The sequence below is a fragment of the Brassica napus genome, chromosome C3, assembly GCF_020379485.1.
Source record: "Brassica napus cultivar Da-Ae chromosome C3, Da-Ae, whole genome shotgun sequence".
NCBI classification, from domain to species: Eukaryota; Viridiplantae; Streptophyta; class Magnoliopsida; order Brassicales; family Brassicaceae; genus Brassica; species Brassica napus.
In genome coordinates, this window is record NC_063446.1 from 2,464,450 (window position 1) to 2,485,709 (window position 21,260).

A 21,260-nucleotide genomic window follows, 5' to 3' on the forward strand; every position below is an offset into this window, starting at 1 on the left:
ATATATACACTATATACAAAAATATTATCAATATGAAATAAATTTATTGAATATTAATCTAACAATAAATGAATAAATATTTTTACCTCTCATATTGTAGAACATCTTCACAGTTGGTGAGCAAATATGTTTGCAAATGAGCGTGCTCAGTGTCCGTAAGTCTCCGATTCGTGAATTTTCCACTAAGTCGTCCTATTTCCTTGAACATGCTTGGGACAGTAACATGATATGTTGCTCTCTCCCCTCTATCATCATGCCGAGCAGGTCTTCGGTGTTTTGTATGCACTTCTGGTGGAAAATAATTTTCAGCAAAGATTGCAGTTTCTTCATTGATCACCTGTGCCACTATAGATCCTTCCACCCTGCTTTGATTTTTGACCATCTTCTTCAGATGATGCATATAACGCTCAAAAATATACATCCATCTGTACTGCACAGGACCACCAAGTTCCAATTCTCTTGCGAGATGAATAGCAAGATGTTCCATTACATCAAAGAATGATGGAGGAAATATCTTCTCAAGGTTGCACATGCTGGCTGGTGCGTTTGTCTTCAAATTATTAATACCCTCTTCAGTCACTACTCTGCTGCATAAGTCGCGGAAGAAAACACTAATCCCTACATAGATAAAAGACATAATTTTCGTAAGTATTAAGTTTTTATAAGCATAATTGTTAAATATAAAAATAAATTAAATTTTAAAAATATAATATACCTGCAATTGCTTCATGAACATTACGTGGCAATAATGCTGAAAAAGCAAACGGAAGGAGGCGCTGCATAATTACATGACAATCATGACTCTTCAAGCCAGTAAACTTTCCTTCGCTTCTATCAACGCAGTTCCCCAAATTTGATGCATATCCGTCAGGAAATTTCACTTTATCTGTAATCCAATCAAAGAACTCTTCTTTTCTAGCACCATCCAGCCGATAAATGGGAAAAGGGGCCGTACCGTTCTCATCAACGTGAAGTTCAGAACGATCACAAATATCGACTAAATCCAACCTTGACTTCAAATTATCCTTCGTTTTACCTTGGATGTTAAGGACTGTGTTCATCAGATTATCGAAGAAGTTCTTCTCAATATGCATGACATCTAAATTATGCCGCAATAGATGACTCTCCCAATATGGCAGATCCCAGAAAATACTCTTTTTGTGCCAGTTATGTAGCTCTCCAACCGCATTGACTCGAATGTTTTCATGTCCACCTACATCTGGCGTCCTTTCTGCATCAAAATACCTAAACTGCTTCAACAAATCTTTCCCACTAACTTCCTCAGGTGGACCATCAAACACCTGCTTGTTCTTCGTAAACGAAGTCTTACTCCTGCGGTATGGATGATCAGGTGGTAGAAATCGTCTGTGACAGTCAAACCAACACGTTTTCCTTCCGTTCTTTAGTTGGAAAGCATCTGTGTCATCTTGACAATATGGACATGATAGCTTCCCATGTGTTGTCCATCCAGATAACATACCATATGCTGGAAAGTCACTTATTGTCCACATAAGTACTGCCCGCATCTGAAAGTTTTCTTTGCGCGAAACATCGTATGTCTCAAAACCATGCGCCCATAGTTGTTGCAACTCGTATATTAGTGGTTGAAGAAACACATCTAGTGATCTTTTAGGATGATCTGGCCCGGGGACGAGAATTGAGAGAAACAAAAACTCTCGTCGCATGCACAAGCTCGGCCGTAAGTTGTACGGTGTCACAATAACTGGCCATAGAGAATACTGCCTTCCATGCTTTCCAAATGGGCTGAAACCATCAGTAGATAATCCAAGATAAACATTTCTTCTCTCTTCCGCGAATTCTGGATATGTTGACTGGAAATGTTTCCAAGCCTTTGCATCTGAAGGATGTCTAATCTCACCATTTGTGGAATGCTCTGCATGCCATCTCATTGCTTTTGCTGTGCGCTCACACTGATACAACCTCTTCAATCTTTCCGTCAAAGGCAAATACCACATTCTTTTGAATGGGATCGGAACTCTTCCCCTCGTCTCCTGATAACGAGGTTTTCCACAAAATTTGCATACATTCCGTGTCTCATCCGCTCTCCAGTAGATCATGCAGTTGTCAATACATACATCTATCACTTCATACGGTAGTTGAAGACCTGCAACAAGTTTCTGAACCTCGTAGTATGAACCCGGTGCAAGGTTATCCTCAGGTAGAATACCTTTGACAAAATCAGTAATCGCATCCATACATTCTTCAGCCAAATTATAGTCTGTCTTAATACCCATTAATCTAGTTGCAGATGATAAGACTGAATGACCATCTCTACAATTTTGATACAAAGGTTGTTTTCCTGCATCCAACATGTCAAAAAATCTCCTAGATTCGGGGTTTGGTTCTTCCCCTCTATAATGATCATGTACCATCTGCTCAGTACCTACACCATAATCTATATCCGTTCTAGATTCTTCTAACCTAATATCAGGCTGAGGTTCACTAACAGGCTGAGGTTCGCTAGTACTACCATATTCATAACCAGTTTCCCCATGAAGGTACCAAACTTTATAATTACGTGAAAACCTTTTCATATACAAATGAGTCCAAACATCAAATTCTTTTATAACCTTATTATTATTGCAAGAAGAGCATGGACATCTTAACATACCACTTTTTGCATCCGGTTGCTGTTGAACAAGCCTCATGAATTCTCCAATCCCTTGAACGTATTCTTCCGTAAGCAAATTGGTGTTCGGATCCAAATGAGGTTTATCCATCCACGAACGATAATAAACTTCTGAAGACATGATTTTCACGGAATTGTTATGACTAAAGAGAATGAAGAGAGAATGAAGTGTGAATGAGTTGAATGAGGAGGGGTTGTATTTATAGGAAATTGCTTACGGACCTCCGACGACTTTCCGACGGAATTCCGACGGATGTAAAGCAGTCCGTCGGAATTCCGTCGGTATTGTCCAATCTCAAACGGCTATACAACGGTCATATATATTTGTCGGCAACGGTCACATGGTTCGTCGGAATTCCGTCGGTATTTTCCGACGAACTTCCGACGACTTTGCTGTTAATCAGAATGTCGTCGGAAATTCGTCGGAATATACCGACGAACTTCCGACGACTACAACGGTTACATTTTTTATCGGAATGTCGTCGAAAAGTCGTCGGAAAGTTCCGACGAACCATATTTCGTCGGGATTCCGTCGGAAATGGCCGACGGAATTCCGACGACTTAATTTTTTTGGATTTGGTCAGAAATTTGTCAGTATTCCGTCACAAATGTCCGACGACCTTGGTGTCCGTCGGAACCTCCGTCGGAATTCAGTGTGTTTTCTTGTTGTGTATTATAGAAATAAAAATAGAAGAATACATTGGAGATGGTCTACACCGTCTTGATGGCTGGTAGAGCGGTGCTTCTGACGTCCAATCTCGTGACTCCAATGGTTTGAAGACTCTTTCCGAATAAATAAAAGAGTGAAGATTACAAAAAAAAATTAAAAAATAAATAACTGAAAATGCTGTTAGTAAATTAATTGAAACGGTTACATTCGTTTGGTGTTTTGGAGTCAGAAAATGACGAAAGTGAGTGTATTTTGCGTGGCGGATTGGAACTTTCTGAAAAAGACTCGAAGATAGAGGGTTGCTTGTGTCCAAAGCGTGAGTTTACAAACAACTCTTGATACTCCTTTTTTTCTTTTTCTCCAACTTAATATTCTTTCTCTTTTATTTTTATTATTTTCGACTTTTGAAGTTTTTAAGAAAAAAGAGGTCTCATCATTTCTTTCTATAACTTCTGTAAATCATTTTTGGCTAGCTCATTATAGGGAAATGTAGGACGTTTTGTTAATAATCAACATCAATCATACTAAGGTGTGTTCTCAAATGTTCCACGCCCTAATCACACGTCTTTTTGCTCTCTTGTTTTTCTGACATGTATGTGGGGTTATGTTTTCAGGTCAAACCGACTTTTAACAAAAGCAGATGACTATATAATATCAACATATTTTCCTGCGAGATACACCTCCTATGTGGTCCTTTTCCTTTTAGCTTGTGTTTGTTGAATTCGAAGACCTTCTCTTTTGAATTTTATTCTCTAAAGAAATAAGATGGCTTAACAAGCAAGTTAATAGAGAATTTTGGTGTCAAGTCCATATTAAATTTTTGAATTTTATATTTGCTTATATAAGTTATGATGACAACCAAACAAAACAGAAAACAATTATTGGACATCAAGTCATCAAGTCATTTCATATCAATTATTTAAAAGACTGACGGAGATCATAAGTTTCGTAACTAATATTCATAAGTTTCGTAAATAATATTTTCCCCCACACAATCATAATCTGCAAGCTTCTATTTTTTTATGATTCATCTTTTCTTAGCAACGATCTTAGTCTTGATGAATTCTAAGTTGATATTAGTACTATTGTTTATTCACATTCCAAAAATAAATGTGAAGAACGGTCAACAACGGCAGTTCAATGATCAAGGAGACCTAAATATTAAAAAAAATCGTTCTTGAATACTTAATTCCAGTTTTGACATCTAGCTACATGTAGCAAAATTTTAAAATAAGAGAAACACATGACGGTCTTAAATATGATTAATCTTAAATATGATTAATGTGTTGTATGCAACCGTTTCGATAGTTATGACCATTAAATACAAGAGGCAAGGCTCGTGTGTTCTGTTCTTTCCTGCTTTGTTCCGTTAAGCAAGTACCTTTTTCATGACTACTGATAGTCTGAATATAGTCAGTAATCATTCTCTAAATACCTTAAATGTTAGTAGAAGCTATTAATCAAACAGTATCCCTTAAATGTTCTTGTAACTAAAACGAATAAGAAACTATTCGTTAAAAATTTGATTACCAATTACATAGCAGTTGAGGTGGGGAAACGAGAAATGAGTGATGACTAGCCCACAGCCACATACTTTCATTAAGATGCGTAAATAACTCTTTAACTTTAGGTTGAGAAAGAGCTAATCCACAGACACTACATGTGACTATGAAAAACCACAAAGAGATTATATAACTTTTATTTTTCAAGGCTATGGCACAATTTCACTTTGGCTTCTTCAGAAAAGAGACCTCGTTCACATTCTTTTTGTGAGTTTCTCTCTTCTTGATAATAGAAATCTTTCCATCCACACAAACAAGATACCTTTTGTTATCTCCATGTCTCTTCATAGTCCTAGATAATCTACAACCATTCACTATAAAGAAGGTGTACTATGAATTTTCTAAATTCGATTCGGATGCAAATTTACGCAAATCACGTTCACATACCCGAGAAGAAAAAATGAAATAGGAGACGCAATATTCAAAGTCAACTGGCGTTTAGTGTGAGATGAGACCCCGTCGGAAAAAATAAAAAAGAAATTGAGGATCAAAGAAGTGTAATTATTAACTGCCGAAGTCAGGTTTAAAAGTCAGAAGAGATCTCATTCATGAAGACTCTATTCATGTGTTAATCACAATCATTGGGAACAAAAGAATAAGTCAAAAATTGGACTATGGTTTAACAACTGGGCAGGCCCATCTAGAAGACAAAAACAATTTACGGCGTAGTAGTATAGATTTCTTAGATGAAGATACTAATCATATTCTCTTTTATACAATCACTAGGTGTCTTGCCCGCATGTGCGGGCATAATCTTCTTATAGATATTTATTATTTTATATTTTGTTAATTCAAAAACAACATGTTAAGTTATTATATATTCTTAACAAGTTTATACCAAACATAAAATAATTTATATATGACAGCAAATTTCATTAAAATATATATGCTAATTATTGTGTTGAAATTTTCTAAACACTCATATATTATAAATGTTTTAGATTATATTTTTATACAAATGTTTTTTCTTCATTAATATTTAATTATATACTGTTTTATATCTTAATTTTTATGATAAAAATATTATTTAAAGATAACAACACAACATATAAGTATTATCTTATTTTTTAGAAATATAAAATATTATTTCAAGATAACAACAAAATATATGAGAATTATCTTTTTGAAAATTTAAATTATTAATATAAAATTCGTTTTTAATTAAATTATTATATATAAAAATTTATTAAGGGTAACAACGACATTAACCAGTCTAACTTTTAACGTGAGAGCTCGATTCCAAAAATTTACTTCGCAAATAATAGTATAGATTATATCAAGATACGTGTATGATATGATTAAGATCCTCTTCATGGTAAACTAAACATGATTTATATATGAGTCTGTAAAATCAACGTGGTTGGTCTGTTTTTTTGTGGAAGGATAAAATAGGGAGAATGATAATGACATCGACACGGGTGATGTTAGGAGAGTTTCTAACGTGCTTTGAGTAAGACGGAGCTAGATTAGGGAAGCTTTGTAATTTTGTATCCATCTCAAAAGGGCTCCAAGGCTGACGCTCAGATAGCTTCTTAATTCTACTTTCACCGCATTACTTTACTTTTAATTGTTTTTCCTTGCTTTCTCTGGTTGTTTTTTGGTGTAAATATTAAAGATTTATACCAGGCTTTTCTTTTACATAGTTGTGGAAGACCACTTATTACAACAAGAAGATAACAGAGCAAGCAGTTACAAGATTAAAAAAGATGTTACGGATCAGGAGGTGGCAGGCGGAAGTAGACGAGCATAGGAGACGGCGACAACGGGGTAGAAGGTGGAATGGAGATGAGTCGATCACGCATCAGGCGATCGACACGTGAATAGATCCCGGCTTCGGTAGTAGATGTTTGCTGGAAGATGCGCATATTTTTTTCACGCCATACGCAGTAGACGATGCACTGCAGCAACAACTTGATAACGCCTGATAGAACTGAAGAAGAAGCGACCTGATGATTTGATAATAAACCAGCAACCTCAAGAAAGGATGACGGGGCAGAAGGGATGGATTGTCCACAGAAGTGGCCCCAGACCCTTGATACGAATGAGCATTGGAAGAACAAGTGTTGATGGGACTCTTGTCCTGCCGAGCAAAGCACACACTGCAAAGGAACAGAAAGACCCCAAGAAGCTAGCCTGTCCTTTGTAGGGAGTCTTGATAGTATTGCCATCCATGTAACAAAAGAACATCTCGGTATCTCCTCCTTGAACCAGACCATAGAATACCATTCGACTATCGGAGCTGTCTCACGGATTGAGTGCCATGTTGCCTTGGTAGAGAACTTAGGAACAAAATGACCGGCCCCATTGCGCCAAAGAAACCTATTAACTCCTCGGGTTGGAGCAGGAGGAGTCATAGTAGATAGAACTATTTGCAAGGTTACAGCAACATTAGATCTAGCAGGTGGAAGTTGCCACTCCCTATTCACTGTGGCATCAGCCACAACTGATTCAAGAGTGATCCTGAGTTCTCTGATTCAAGAGTGATCCTGAGTTGCAACTCCTTGCTTTCTCTGTTGTCTAGTGTTCTGATGACTGATAAGTAATTGTCTAGTGTTCTGATGACTGAGAAGTAATATATATGTTCTTTTTGAGAAAATTAATATAAATAAGATTAAATATAAACTTTTTTGTTTCAAAAAAAGTATACAAAATAAATAGATTTGAAAGGCTAATACAAAATAAAGTAAAAAATAAATATGTAATGCGTGTGTGAACAAATGTTGGGTTCTATAGAGAGAAAACTTCAAACTGTAACAAAATACAACGATATTTTAACCTAAAATATTAATACTTGGTTTTTTTTTTGGTGTAGTATTTTCTTGGTTTTGGCTCTTCTTTCTATTGTTATTTTTTTTTTTACAGATACACCGTCTGACATAAACGTATATGTGTAAATAAACATAGCATGAAGCAGCCACCAATGTGAGAAAATGATGCATAATTCGTGGCATGATCATGGAGAATAGTAATGAATAAAGAAATTAAAATGTAGACAGCTCAAAACGTAATATTCGATCGTATAATAAGATTCTATATTTCCATTGCTTATTGTCAAAGGACAAAAGAGAAGATTCTTATGCTTATGCTGTTTGCCAAGTGTACATCTCTCACTGCTCGTAACATGCTTTTCTGAATATTCAAATTGAATCTTCCAGTATGCTTATGCCTCTGCGTGAGACACATCATCTCGCTTTTAAGTTTTAACATTTTTTTTTTTTAATTTCATAGAACGAATCATTCATTCACATCTCAAAACTAAATAATCAGATATTCGATCAATAATTAAATCTTAAATCATTAAAACCCGAACTATATAACTATTTAATTTCTTGATTATAGAAGATCAGTAAATCACTCACCGAATATCTTAAACCTTTCTGTTTCTCCTTCCATCGAAAATGGTGGGAAACGATTGGGTGAATAGTTACTTGGAGGCGATCCTAGCCGCGGAACCAGGGATCGGTGACTCCAAATCGTCTTTGCTACTAAGAGAGCGTGGCCATTTCAGTCCAAGTCGTTACTTCGTCGAGGAGGTCATCACTGGCTTCGATGAGACTGATCTTCACCGTTCCTGGGTCCAGGTATGCGCATAACACACTCACCTTATGATCTCTGTTGCTTTTTTGAACGTTTCTGAGTGTTTTCTATTGATTCAAGGCTGCTGCAACAAGGAGTCCGCAAGAGAGGAACACGAGGTTGGAGAATCTGTGCTGGAGGATTTGGAATTTGGCTCGTCAGAAGAAAAAGGTTAGTCTGATTTCGCTGCGACCTACAACAATTAGGATCGGTCGTAGCTTGTTGTTTGTTTTGTTGTCGCGCGACTGATCAATTATTAGTAGGAAGAGTTGCAGTGACATTAAAACGAACATGGCTTTTTATTTGTGGAGGAATTGATCATGATGTGGTTGTGAAATGTGATTTGATTAGGTTGAAGGGAAGAATGCTAAGCGTGCTGCTAAGCGTCACCTCTTGCGTGAGAAAGCGAGGAAGGAAGTAACTGCTGATATGTCAGAAGATTTTTCTGAAGGTGAGAAAGCTGATGTTCCTGGTGAGATTCCAACTCATAGTGATGGCAACACCAAAGGAAGGATGTCTCGGATCAGCTCTGTTGATGTGTTTGAGAATTGGTTTGCTCAACACAAAGAGAAGAAGCTTTACATCGTCTTGATAAGGTATATAATGATACTCTACCTTTAATAGAAAGTAATGGTGTGAGTATTCTGGTGATATATATGACTAAGTTGTAAACATTCTGTAATTGTCTTTCAGTCTTCATGGTTTGATACGTGGTGAAAACATGGAGCTTGGTCGGGATTCTGATACTGGTGGCCAGGTACTCTTCTTCCTACAAGCAATTTTTAAAAATTCTAGTCTTACGCTTTGAATGGTAAGGCTAAAACCACTCTGAATTTAACCGTAACAGAGATATTTTTTTTTGTTACTATTAGAACCGCACCTTAGTTAACAGTAACAAAAATCTGTACATATCTACATATATCTATATATTTTTGTTACTATTAGAACCGCACCTTAGTTATTCTGCATGTTACCCATTTGAAGCCTTAAGTTTCTCAATTCAGACTTCTACAATCAGGTGAAGTATGTTGTGGAACTTGCAAGAGCACTGGGCTCAATGCCTGGAGTCTACCGTGTCGATTTGTTGACCAGGCAGGTATCTGCACCGGATGTGGATAGCAGCTACTCTGAACCGACTGAGATGCTGAATCCTCTGGACACAGACAGCACAGAACAGGAGCATGGGGAGAGTAGTGGGGCTTATATCGTCCGTATACCTTTCGGTCCGAAAGATAAATATGTTCCCAAAGAGCTTCTCTGGCCTCATATCCCTGAGTTTGTTGATAGAGCACTTAGCTATATTATGAAAATCTCTAAGGCTCTTGATGAAGAAATCGGTGAAGGAGGAGGAGGAGGACAAGTGTGGCCTGTTTCTATTCATGGACACTACGCAGATGCTGGTGATTCCGCCGCTCTTCTATCTGGGGCGCTGAATGTACCGATGGTTTTCACCGGACATTCTCTCGGTCGTGATAAGCTTGAGCAGCTCCTGAAACAAGGACGGCCAAAAGAAGAGATCAATGCTAACTACAAAATAATGAGGCGGATAGAGGCTGAGGAGTTATGTCTTGACGCTTCTGAGATAGTCATTACTAGTACAAAGCAGGAGATAGAAGAGCAGTGGCGGCTTTACGATGGTTTTGATCCGGTTTTGGAGCGTAAACTCAGAGCAAGGATGAAAAGGGGTGTGAGCTGTCTAGGCAGGTTTATGCCTCGCATGGTTGTAAGTATCATCTCTATTATTCCTCTTAGAGATGTTTATTTTTTACCATGACTTATGAGTAGAGTTGTCATGTGGTTCCTAGGTGATTCCTCCAGGAATGGAGTTTCATCACATTGTACCACATGATGTGGATGCAGATGGAGATGATGAAGATCCACAATCTCCTGATCCACCAATTTGGTCTGAGGTACAATGTAGTCTAATCATCTCTTTGATCAAATGTTTTATGTATTATGATGTAATTTTGTATTTACGGTGAACTTTTTACTTGGGGCAGATTATGCGTTTCTTTTCTAACCCGCGCAAGCCAATGATACTAGCTCTTGCTCGGCCAGACCCTAAAAAGAACTTGGTTACTCTAGTCAAAGCCTTTGGAGAGTGCCGTCCATTACGTGAACTTGCTAACCTTGTACGTCCTGCAGTTATTCTTCACATAATCATATGATTTAGTGGAAGTTAATTCACCTTTTTTTCTCTCTCTTTGATTGCAGACACTGATAATGGGAAACCGAAATGATATTGATGAGTTATCCACCACGAACGCCTCGGTGCTGCTATCAATTCTGAAGCTAATCGACAAGTACGACCTTTATGGTCAAGTGGCAATGCCTAAGCATCACAAACAATCTGATGTTCCTGAAATTTACCGTTTAGCAGCCAAAACAAAGGTAAAAAAATGCTTAAACGTTTACTTTTCTCCACTTTGTATCATTCAGTTATCATTAAGTGTTCCCATATTATACATAATACATAGGAAATTAAACTTAGATTTGCTTCTATCTATCTATCTTATTTTTCAGGGAGTGTTTATAAATCCAGCTTTCATTGAACCATTTGGATTGACTCTAATCGAGGTACTTAATTATCATTTTTCTCTCTTTAGTGATCTATTTTTTTTCATGGTTTCAAATTATATAATAAGATCTGTATCTAACAGGCGGGAGCTCATGGTCTGCCCACTGTTGCAACAATAAACGGAGGACCTGTAGATATTCAAAAGGTTTGCTTCCCATAAAACTTTCCACTATACATCACTGCAGAGTTATAGCTGATTTCTGATCCTGACTTTTCAGGTTCTAGACAATGGTCTTCTCGTTGACCCTCATGATCAACAAGCTATATCCGACGCCCTCTTGAAACTGGTCTCAGACAAGCATCTCTGGACAAGATGCAGACAAAACGGCCTAAAGAACATCCACTTGTTCTCATGGCCAGAGCATTGCAAAACATATTTAGCTCGGATAGCTTCTTGCAAGCAAAGATCTCCCAAATGGCAGAGAGTCGAGTTCCAAAACTCGGACTCAGATTCGCCAAGCGACTCCCTCAGAGACATACACGACATCTCCTTGAACCTAAAACTTTCCCTGGACGGCGAAAAGAGTAGTGTAGATACCAACTTAGACGCTGAAGACACCACCACCGCTGAACGTAAAGCCAAGCTGGAGAAAGCTGTTTCAACCTTGTCGCAAAAGAAGATCTCAACTGAGAAAATCGACTCAAAGATGCCAACTCTGAAACGACGGAAACATATCTTCGTCATCTCTGTTGACTGCAGCGCAAACTCTGATCTTCTCTCGGTGGTCAAAACAGTTATGGACGTTGCTGGAGACTCAACAGGGTTTATACTCTCGACCTCAATGACTGTATCCGAGACTCACACAACATTGCTCTCAGGAGGGTTGAAGCCACAGGACTTTGACGCTGTTATCTGCAACAGCGGGAGCGAGCTCTACTTCACAGCCTCAGCTTCTTCCGAGGATAAAACCGCACTTCCTTATACACACGATCCGGATTACCATTCTCATATAGAGTTCCGATGGGGTGGGGAGAATTTGAGGAAGACTTTGATTCGTTGGATTAGTTCTGTTGAAGCGAAGAAAAAGCTGAAACAAGGAGAGATTTTGTGTGAGGATGAAGCTTCTTCGACTAACTACTGCTTATCTTTCAAAGTGAAAGATCCTGCTTCGGTAAATACTCTCTCACTCTCAGGCTAGAGTTTTCTTTCTTCTTGAGAGAGACTCCATTGATTCGTTTAATCTATTATGTATATGCAGATTCCTCCAATGAAGGAGCTGAGGAAGTTGATGAGAATCCAAGCTTTACGTTGCAATGTGGTTTACTGCCAGAATGGAGCTAGGTTGAACGTGATCCCTGTTCTTGCCTCACGATCTCAAGCCCTTAGGTATGTTTTGATCGTAAACCAATCATATCTACACGTCAACTGTTTAGGTTCGTGTTTGAGCTCTATGTGTTTTTTTCAGGTACTTGCTAGTGCGGTGGGGGATTGATTTATCGAACATGGTGGTGTTCGTGGGAGATTCAGGTGACACAGATTACGAAGGCTTGCTTGGAGGGGTTCACAAAACTGTGATACTAAAAGGAATAGCCAGTGACTTGCGCGAGCTGCACGGCAACAGAAGCTACCCAATGGAAGACGTTACGCCACTCAACAGTCCTAATATAACAGAAGCTGACGAATGTGGCCGTGACGCTATTAAGGCCGCCCTTGGGAAGCTTGGGATAAATCTCCTCAAGCCTTGAAGCTGTTTTCCTCTATTAAAGAAAGTTTTTGTACCAACATGCCACGATGGTGGAATTGATAATAAGAAATACACTATACAGATAACATTGTATAATATTGAGCAAAATATAATTTTTTGTGTTTGATTTTCATAGTGATGTATTGGAAAAAGCTAGGTAAAATCGTAATTGCATAGATTTAATCTCATGAATGTCAAAAACACAATGTTTTTTATCAACTAATTTTCGGATATCCCTTGAGAATTGTCCAAAAGGTAAATGTAATTAAACGTACGGGTGTTTGTTCGGATCATTGGTAGAATGCGACTAAATACGAATCACTGTAATCACAACTAAATATACAAAAGATTGCAAGACAATAACTAATATCAAGGGCGATTATTTTCAAAATTTTATAGCGTTGAAAGGCAAGAGGTAAATCTGAGATTAACTCGAAGGAAGAACCAGTACAAAACGAACTCTAAAGTTACACAAACTACTAAAACACAGAACAAGTAATGTCTGAATTCTGACAACACAAGGCATCATATTCGCTTGTACACAAATCTGGCTGAGTTTAAGAGGATAGTGCAATCTAGGAATCCTCTCTATATCTCTCTCTCCTTTTTAAAAGGTTACAAACGATAACAAAAGGGGATAAGATGGCAGGTAAGCATAAAGGGGAGGGATCATTGCAAACTCTCGTAATCTGAAGTCGTTTTAGGACGGCACTGCACAGTGAAAGAAGAAAAACATCAGATCTCAAAACCAGAAAACAGAAAAAATGTAGCTGCTTTTGCAGAAGGGTAAGAAAGGATAGACGCTTACTGTAAGTCGACGTATCAATCTGCTCAGGAAGTTCCTTTATATCAACCTCAAACCTATCTTGTACCTGTAAACCAAAGAAATTACTTCTTCATTAAACACCCCCAACTAATTTAAATTCAGAAGCAAGACAACAGACTTATGAAGAAGATCAAACTCCAGACCTGGTTGAGAACTTCCGAATCAGAAGCTGATGCCACGAATGTTATTGCAAGACCCTTTGTTCCAAACCTTCCAGCTCTACCAACCTATACCATATAACCAGTGTGCTGATAATAAGTTCACGCTTCTAAGATTACCTAATGAGAATCAATAATCTATATATCAATTCAGGGCTTTATAAATAAAACATTACATACCCTGTGAAGATATGTATCAGCAGAATCTGGCATGTCGTAGTTGATGACAATGTTGACACGCTCAATGTCAATTCCTCTCCCTACCAAGTCTGTCGCCACCAGAATTCTCTTGTGCCCTTCCTTGAAACTTTTGTAGTGAGTCAGCCTACATATCAAATCATAGTGTATATAGGTTAAGAGTTGGTTTCCATGAACAAAACTTAAGAAAAAGTAAGGTTGATTCAGAATAAACAATTTAATGAGAAAAAACACAAACCTCTCTTCCTGAGACATGCCGGAGTGAATGCATATTGAGGGGAAATTGCACTCGATAAGCAACTTGTTCAGCTCCCCAGCTCTGCTAACGCTCTTCACAAATATGACAACTTGATTGAAGTCCAATGCGTCAAGAAGATCATTCAACTTGCGGTTTTTCTCCATCTCGCTCAGTTTGATGTAGTGCTGTAACAATGACAGGACACAAACAGAGTTACAGTCGGATAAAAAATAGTAATAATATCAATCAATATGAAAGGTATTAACACGCGTTAAATTACCTGGACAAGTCCATGAAGAGTCAATTTGGCTTCATCATCAACATAAATCTCCATTGGCTGAAAGGAATAGATATCAGAGTAAAGTGTATTAGCAAGCCTTCCTCAGGTAATGATTTTCATTACAGAATCGAGGACGGATGAAAGACCCCCCAAACTGAGATCCTCCTCCACCAGGTTTCCATGCTCAAAGATCAATATTGCTTGGAACATTAAGGCCCGTAAACCAGAGCATGAAGAAACCTTGAGACCTCCCTACACCCCGACTCAAAACCTATCCCGCACCATTAGCATTGCAAATACTAAATAGAAAAAGAAAAACACAAGATGACAGAAGACCCACTGAGCAAAGACATAACTGAACTACACCAAAGCTATGTTACATCTCCAGTTGAACCACACCGAAGCTATGTTACATCTCCAGTTTCCTATTCTCTAAACCCCTACATACTACCCAAGTAATTATTGGATCGAGACCGCGCGTCCAAGGATCAAATGGCAGGTCTCTCGTGCCAGAAGGTACAAGACTACAGAACTTGTAAACCGAGAAAGTATTGGTCGTGGGACATTACATCTTGCATAAATTTCTTGCAGACAGGGCGTATCTCTTTGCTGAGCGTTGCTGAGAACATCATAACTTGTTTGTCGTGGGGAGTCATCTTGAAAATCTCCTGCACATCCCTCCGCATGTCTGATAAATAGGACCAAAAACGTTAAAACATGCAATATCAAAGCATTGGTGAGATATATATTTATGCACGAGGATGCTAGAGATATACATACCTAGTGACTCGAGCATTTTATCACACTCGTCAAGAATAAAATGCCTCACATTCTTCAAAGAGAGATCTTTGTCCCTGGCGAGTCCAAGAACTCGACCAGGTGTTCCAACAACAATGTGAGGACATTCATTCTTCAGCAGTTCTTTGTGAATTTTGTTGTTGACTCCTCCATAGAACACTGAAACCTTTGTATCAGGCAGGTAGGTACTGAATCGCACAAACTCATTGCAGATCTGCACGCAATTCGCATCATCAAGGTATGAGAAAACTTCGGGACAGACAGCAGAGCTATTTATTAGAAGCAGAGAGTAAAAGAAACAAATATGACATACCTGGTATGCTAACTCTCTTGTATGGCATAGGATAAGTGCAGACACCTGGCCAGGAGTCGGCTCGATCTGTTGCAGAGTCGAAAGCACAAACACAGCAGTCTTCCCCATACCAGACTTAGCTTGGCAGATAACATCCATGCCCAAGATAGCTTGAGGGATACACTCATGTTGCACTGGTGGAGAACCAAAGAAAATTGCACCGAAGAACCGTTTATAAGTAGAATATTATCTCCATATATTTAATTGGAGTCTTTACGAAAAGCTGAGCTCACTCCAAATCAATAGATTGAAATAGCGTTTTTACCTGAAAAAAATAATCAATGAGATGTCAGTGGACAATACAGAAATCAATCATAACAAAGAATCGAACTTCATGATAAACACATACTCCCAAAACTAGACTAAGTTATCTTCCACCAACCTATCTTGTCGAACATAGGTGATAAGCATAGGACAAAGAAAGATGCATAAAGTATTCTATATATCAACATATCTTTTCGTAAGTAGACAATTAAATTTTACTGGACAATCAAGAACAGCTCACAGAGAAGTAATTTCTGTTTATATAAACCATATCATCCGATAACAAAATGGTACAAAGACAATAGAAGGCGGCATACTCAAAAAAAGATTAAAAGGTACTTGCCTTCAGATGGATGCTCAAATCCAGAGTCAACAATAGCTCGGAGAAGCTCCGGTTTCAAAAGGAAGTCTCTGAATCCTGAACTGTGTATCCCAACGTAACCTCTGCCACAAACAAAAAAAAGCTATTAGTTTCCAAGATGATTTGCGTTAAATAACTAACAATTTACTACTCTCATAGGCAAACGACTAATGAATCCTCCGTAATCTCAGAACAAACTCAAAATTTAAGCAGCCGTTATCATGAAACGGATCGAGAAGCGAAAAAGAAAAACTCACTTCTTCACAGCGTCGCCGTTAACTTTATTCCCAGAATCGAGAACCTTCTCGTCCTCTTCCTCATAATCAAGGAGCTCCTCCTCATAGGCTTCGTTGTCCCTAGCGTCTCCCATAGTAAGCAAATTCTACAAGCTGCACACAGAAACTTCCCGTAAGATTTCTAATCCCAAATCAAAAACCTAAGACTCACTCAGTGACAAATCATCTCAATAGTAAACCTCCGACGATAGCTATATACGACTAGGTTAATCGAGCTCCGATGAAAACACTGGAGATCTTGAGGTAGAAATTTACCTGAGCGAAGAAGCAGATTCGGTTGGATCTCGATATCGATTGACGGGAAAAAAAATTTTAATGCCTTACGCCGCGTTGATGTTCAGCGATTTATATAGATAGGGTTGCGAGCGAGGCTATCGTGGGCTTTATTGTATTGGGCCTACAATTTATATGAATCGGCCTTGTCGGACGATAATATATAAGTGAGCGAGGCTAAGTGAGCGAGGCTGGGCTTACTGGCCCAGAAAAATTTATCCCGGGTTTGACTTAGTCAACCCTTTCCATAGTCTCGTTGCTACATATCGAACTCTAGTCTCAGAGAACTCGACTGAAGATTTTTCTTATAAACATTTTTCCTTCCTGATTTAATTCTTGTTCCAAACTAAAATTTTAATTATGTAATTAAATAATGCATGGATATGAGCTGAAGCGGTTAAGAATGATAAGTCTGTCAAGGGTCTTGTTATTCTTTCCTTTGAGACTGCTCTCCTCACTTCAGGTTTCAGCTTCAATGAACCTAACACTTCTGGAGCAGAATCCACAGGATGTTGAAGCTTGGATTAAGCACCGATGATGATGCTGAAGCTGAAGTTGATGAAGATATATTGCTGATGGCTGACGGCTGACGCTGTGGACAGCAAGATGAAGTTAATTAAAAGTTTCAAATCTTGTCACGTGCCATGTAATGCCGATGGCCAAATTAGTTAGTAATATTCTCTCTGCCAAAAGGCACTCAACGTCCTCTTAATTCTTTAGATACAAATAACTTCAACGTTATCTTTTGTTATCTATTTAGATATAGAGAAACCATAACTAAAAGATAGGACAGTTTGATGGGAGTTAGTAGTAGTGAACAAATCATACAATGGGTTAGGTAAACATTTGGACATCTCCCATTTTCTTAGTTCACGGAAGTGGTCCAAACGAAAGGGATATATATGAACTATAAAATAATATCACTCTTATTAAACCATTTTTATCCATACACAATAATTAATCTAGCAAAAAAAAAACCTGAAATCGACAAACTCTTCATGTGAAAATGGAGAAAGCCACCACTATTTTGTGTGTGTTTGGATAATGATATGTCACAATCTCTAAACTAAAACATCCACAACCTCGTTGTGATGACTCCATTGAGAAGAGTCTTAATCTAATATATAAAAGAAGGATTCAAAAACTAAAACCTTTATACACATTTGTGATGACTCCATTGACATCGGTGATGATCAACAATTAGAATGACACTATATATGATTTTTCCTAGAAGGTAAAAACATTGTGACGGTTTTACCTCATCCGTCAGAAAATTTTGACTTGTTAATAAGTTGAACGAAGATACTTATTAAGACAAAGATGCATAAATTCGATAAACCAATTATGAACATAAATTTGATAAATCAAATGAACATAGGAAAATAGATCACAATACACTCGGTGTTATTTTATGGAACAGTGATTTCACATGCAGTTAGGTCTGTGACTTTTGTTTTCGATGCTCATAATTTAGATGTGGGTGTGTAATTATACCATATAGAATTAAAACCTCATATGAAACTTTTATTTCTACCTCCAATGAATCTTGAGGAGAAGAAGTTGATGTTGTATGACCGCACCAACGAAAGCATAACCTTCAAATGCAATTGGTTTATGTCAGGACGGTGTGGTTGGTAATAAATTAACATCACTTGGAGTAAGTGGCGTTATTCAACTCCATATAGTTTCTTCAACACACTTCCTAAATCCTAGTGTATAATATTAATTGCAAATTAGTAACATAATAATAACAAACACAACAAGAAAGCTGCACATTTCAACAAAGCTATTATTTTTTCACATACATCCCAACTGATTACATTCTTATCTATAAAAATGTCTCAAACATCAAAAATCAAAGTCTTCAAAGATAGATGAATAACAGTCTTTGAAAGCTAAGTACCAACCTACAGAAGACAAGTACATTATTGATCAATTACAAGTAGAGTGTCTCAATTTTCAATCCCATTTTTTTATATCTCTGGATTCTGGATGCTAGAGCTAGTTAAAAAAAAATCGTTGTTCCTTTATTTTCCCTAGTGGGTAAAGCACTTACAAGCGACAAATGCATTGAATCACAAATCAATCACACGAAATGCGCATTGGAGGCCACGTGAATTTGGTGCGACGCATGATCACACCTGAAAGCTGGACGCGCGTTGCCCAAACACCAATTTACTCCTGGCGTTTTATGGACCCAAACTATCTGGCTTTGACTGCGATTTGTGGACCCATTTATTGACTAAAGGGCAACACTTGTAAAAAAATTTGGAGACCATGATGTTGTTCATGACATGTTTAAAAATCTTATTCACTGAGCCAAATTTAGGGTAATTCTCTTCATTTTTTTCTTTCTATAAGATACCTATTTTGTTTGTAAACAAATTACTTTTAAAATGAATTACGGATTTAACCAAAAAATTAAATCAAATAAATTTTCATTTAGATTAGGATTTTGTTTCCAATCATGTAAGCTAAACTAAACAACACTAAACTAACATAAACTCTAATACTAGTTTATTGGAAAAAATCTAATTACAAATAGTATCTTCCCTAAACTGAAAAAAATCTGTTGGTTTCTAAACTATAAAGAACTAAAATATACATACTATTATGACTATTAATTTATAAAAAAAATACTAGATTTATACTTAAATATCATACTATTTTCATGAACAAAATATTTTGTTCTTTTGGAAAACGTTCTCAATTAATTTAGTGATTACTATTGATTATTTCTAATTATTCGTCACTATCTTCACATTATTATCGTTTAATTCTTTTAAAAATTAATATATAAAACGATAAATGCGACAACATGGAAGAGCACAACTGAACCACTTCTCTCAAAAAAAAACCCAAACACACTATAAAACCCTTTTTCTCGCTCTCCCTCTGTTCATCTTGCTGAACCCCCACCACTACCGTCGTCCTCCGCCTCACACCCGTCGCACAAAGAAAGAGCCAACTTCAACATCATCACACAAATGGGGAAAGGCGGCACCCTCAGCGACAGCGTGATAAAAAAAATCATCCTCTCCTACAGCTACGTAGCGATATGGATCTTCCTAAGCTTCACAGTAATCGTCTACAACAAATACATCCTCGACAAGAAGCTCTACAACTGGCCTTACCCGATCACTCTCACCATGATCCACATGTCCTTCTGCTCGACACTAGCGATCCTCCTCATCAAAGTCTTCAAACTCGTCGAGCCGGTGTCAATGTCGCGCGAGACTTACCTCAGATCAGTCGTACCCATAGGAGCACTGTACTCTCTCTCCCTCTGGCTCTCCAACTCCGCTTACATCTACCTCTCCGTCTCCTTCATACAGATGCTCAAAGCTCTGATGCCGGTGGCCGTTTACTCCATCGGCGTCTTCTTCAAGAAAGAATCGTTCAAGTCTGATACCATGACGAACATGCTATCCATCTCCTTCGGCGTCGCGATCGCAGCTTATGGAGAAGCGAGGTTCGATGTGTTTGGTGTGTTTCTTCAGCTCGGAGCCGTTGCTTTCGAGGCGACGCGTTTGGTTTTGATTCAGATCTTGCTCACTTCCAAAGGCATCAATCTTAACCCGATCACGTCTCTCTACTACGTCGCTCCTTGCTGCTTAGCGTTCTTGTTTATCCCCTGGATCTACGTGGAGTTCCCTGTTCTTAGAGACACGTCTAGCTTCCGGTTCGACTACGTCATCTTCGGGACGAACTCGTTGTGTGCGTTCGCGTTGAACCTCGCTGTGTTTCTTCTCGTGGGGAAGACTTCTGCGTTGACTATGAACGTTGCTGGTGTGGTTAAAGATTGGCTGTTGATTGCTTTCTCCTGGTCTGTGATTAAGGATACTGTGACTCTTGTTAATCTTTTTGGGTATGGGATTGCGTTTTTGGGGGTTGCGTATTATAATCACGCGAAGTTAAAGGGGTTGAAGGCGAAAGAGGCGCAGAAGAAGGTTCAGCAAGGTGATGAAGAGGGTGGGAGGTTGTTGGAAGTGAGGGAAGGTGGTGATGTTGAAGGTAAGAAGAATGAGTCTGAGAACTAGTTTTTTGTTTTACTCAAAAAACGCATAATAAGAGGTGGAAGTGAAGTAAGATTATGATTTTGTCCTGCTTCCTATTGATTTTGCTCATAAGTAGTGTTGTCAGAATCTCTTACTGTTTTCCTCTTTGCTTAAAAGCTTTTTATTCTCCTTTTGTTTTGTTTTATTCAAGTTATTGCGATTATAATGGTGTTACCAAATCATTGTTTATGGATGGTAGATTTTGTGAATCTCTTTAGTAGAATGGTGTTACCAAACGTCCTCTTGCCACGTTTCAGTTAATCAATGTTATTTTGTCTTGATTGCTCAAAGAAGTAGGCTTGAGTGAAAATTTTGAAAGAACAAGCTTCAAGCAGCTTTGTGTGTTAATTGAAGCGTTGACTCTTCTCACGATTTTTCTATTTTTGAGCAATGACAGGGGAAACAACCTTTTGTCATCGTTAGACACTGGATTAATT

General features: G+C 38.1%; 4 protein-coding genes across 5 annotated transcripts; 2 read left to right on the forward strand and 2 right to left on the reverse strand.

Moving 5' to 3' along the window:
* Nucleotides 1-6,591: 6,591 nt before the first annotated feature.
* Nucleotides 6,592-7,236, reverse strand: LOC106362974. The gene has a single exon (XM_013802789.2). The coding sequence runs from the start codon at nucleotides 7,234-7,236 to the stop codon at nucleotides 6,592-6,594; it is 645 nt and encodes a 214-aa protein (XP_013658243.2).
* Nucleotides 7,237-8,134: 898 nt separating this feature from the next.
* LOC106366768 (probable sucrose-phosphate synthase 2) lies at nucleotides 8,135-12,854 on the forward strand. Its single transcript, XM_013806428.3, has 13 exons — nucleotides 8,135-8,463; nucleotides 8,540-8,629; nucleotides 8,810-9,054; nucleotides 9,152-9,215; nucleotides 9,477-10,181; nucleotides 10,264-10,368; nucleotides 10,459-10,590; nucleotides 10,673-10,849; nucleotides 10,982-11,035; nucleotides 11,119-11,181; nucleotides 11,255-12,148; nucleotides 12,236-12,363; nucleotides 12,443-12,854. Exons 1-13 carry the CDS (start codon nucleotides 8,281-8,283, stop codon nucleotides 12,720-12,722), a joined length of 3,120 nt encoding a protein of 1,039 aa, XP_013661882.2. The 5' UTR covers nucleotides 8,135-8,280; the 3' UTR covers nucleotides 12,723-12,854.
* A 268-nt stretch (nucleotides 12,855-13,122) lies between these two features.
* LOC106366767 (DEAD-box ATP-dependent RNA helicase 15) lies at nucleotides 13,123-16,880 on the reverse strand. 2 transcript variants are annotated; one of them, XM_013806427.3, is made up of 12 exons: nucleotides 16,748-16,880; nucleotides 16,454-16,585; nucleotides 16,179-16,279; nucleotides 15,533-15,705; nucleotides 15,202-15,433; nucleotides 14,991-15,109; nucleotides 14,422-14,478; nucleotides 14,142-14,326; nucleotides 13,886-14,030; nucleotides 13,691-13,774; nucleotides 13,530-13,593; nucleotides 13,123-13,432 (listed from the first exon to the last, which is right to left on the reverse strand). In XM_013806427.3, the coding sequence occupies exons 2-12, from the start codon at nucleotides 16,564-16,566 to the stop codon at nucleotides 13,422-13,424; spliced, it is 1,284 nt and encodes a 427-aa protein (XP_013661881.1). In that variant the 5' UTR covers nucleotides 16,567-16,585; nucleotides 16,748-16,880; the 3' UTR covers nucleotides 13,123-13,421. The 2 variants fall into 2 exon arrangements, with proteins under 2 accessions (XP_013661881.1, XP_048607856.1); XM_048751899.1 differs by lacking the exon at nucleotides 16,748-16,880 and having other exon boundaries at nucleotides 15,533-15,836.
* A 2,720-nt stretch (nucleotides 16,881-19,600) lies between these two features.
* Nucleotides 19,601-21,002, forward strand: LOC106364414 (probable sugar phosphate/phosphate translocator At5g25400). Its single transcript, XM_013803997.3, has one exon. The coding sequence runs from the start codon at nucleotides 19,753-19,755 to the stop codon at nucleotides 20,803-20,805; it is 1,053 nt and encodes a 350-aa protein (XP_013659451.1). The 5' UTR covers nucleotides 19,601-19,752; the 3' UTR covers nucleotides 20,806-21,002.
* Nucleotides 21,003-21,260: the final 258 nt, after the last annotated feature.

Coding starts and splice junctions, on each gene's coding strand:
- LOC106364414 (XM_013803997.3), top strand. CDS start 19,753: ATGGGGAAAGGCGGCACCCTCAGCGACAGCGTGATAAAAAAAATCATC.
- LOC106366767 (XM_013806427.3), bottom strand. CDS start 16,566: ATGGGAGACGCTAGGGACAACGAAGCCTATGAGGAGGAGCTCCTTGAT. Junction 14,031..14,141: donor GGCATGTCTCAGGAAGAGAG/GTTTGTGTTTTT, acceptor TTTGATATGTAG/GCTGACTCACTACAAAAGTT. Junction 13,775..13,885: donor CTGATACATATCTTCACAGG/GTATGTAATGTT, acceptor TATATGGTATAG/GTTGGTAGAGCTGGAAGGTT.
- LOC106366768 (XM_013806428.3), top strand. CDS start 8,281: ATGGTGGGAAACGATTGGGTGAATAGTTACTTGGAGGCGATCCTAGCC. Junction 8,630..8,809: donor TGGCTCGTCAGAAGAAAAAG/GTTAGTCTGATT, acceptor TGATTTGATTAG/GTTGAAGGGAAGAATGCTAA. Junction 9,055..9,151: donor CTTTACATCGTCTTGATAAG/GTATATAATGAT, acceptor ATTGTCTTTCAG/TCTTCATGGTTTGATACGTG.
- LOC106362974 (XM_013802789.2), bottom strand. CDS start 7,236: ATGACTCCTCCTGCTCCAACCCGAGGAGTTAATAGGTTTCTTTGGCGC.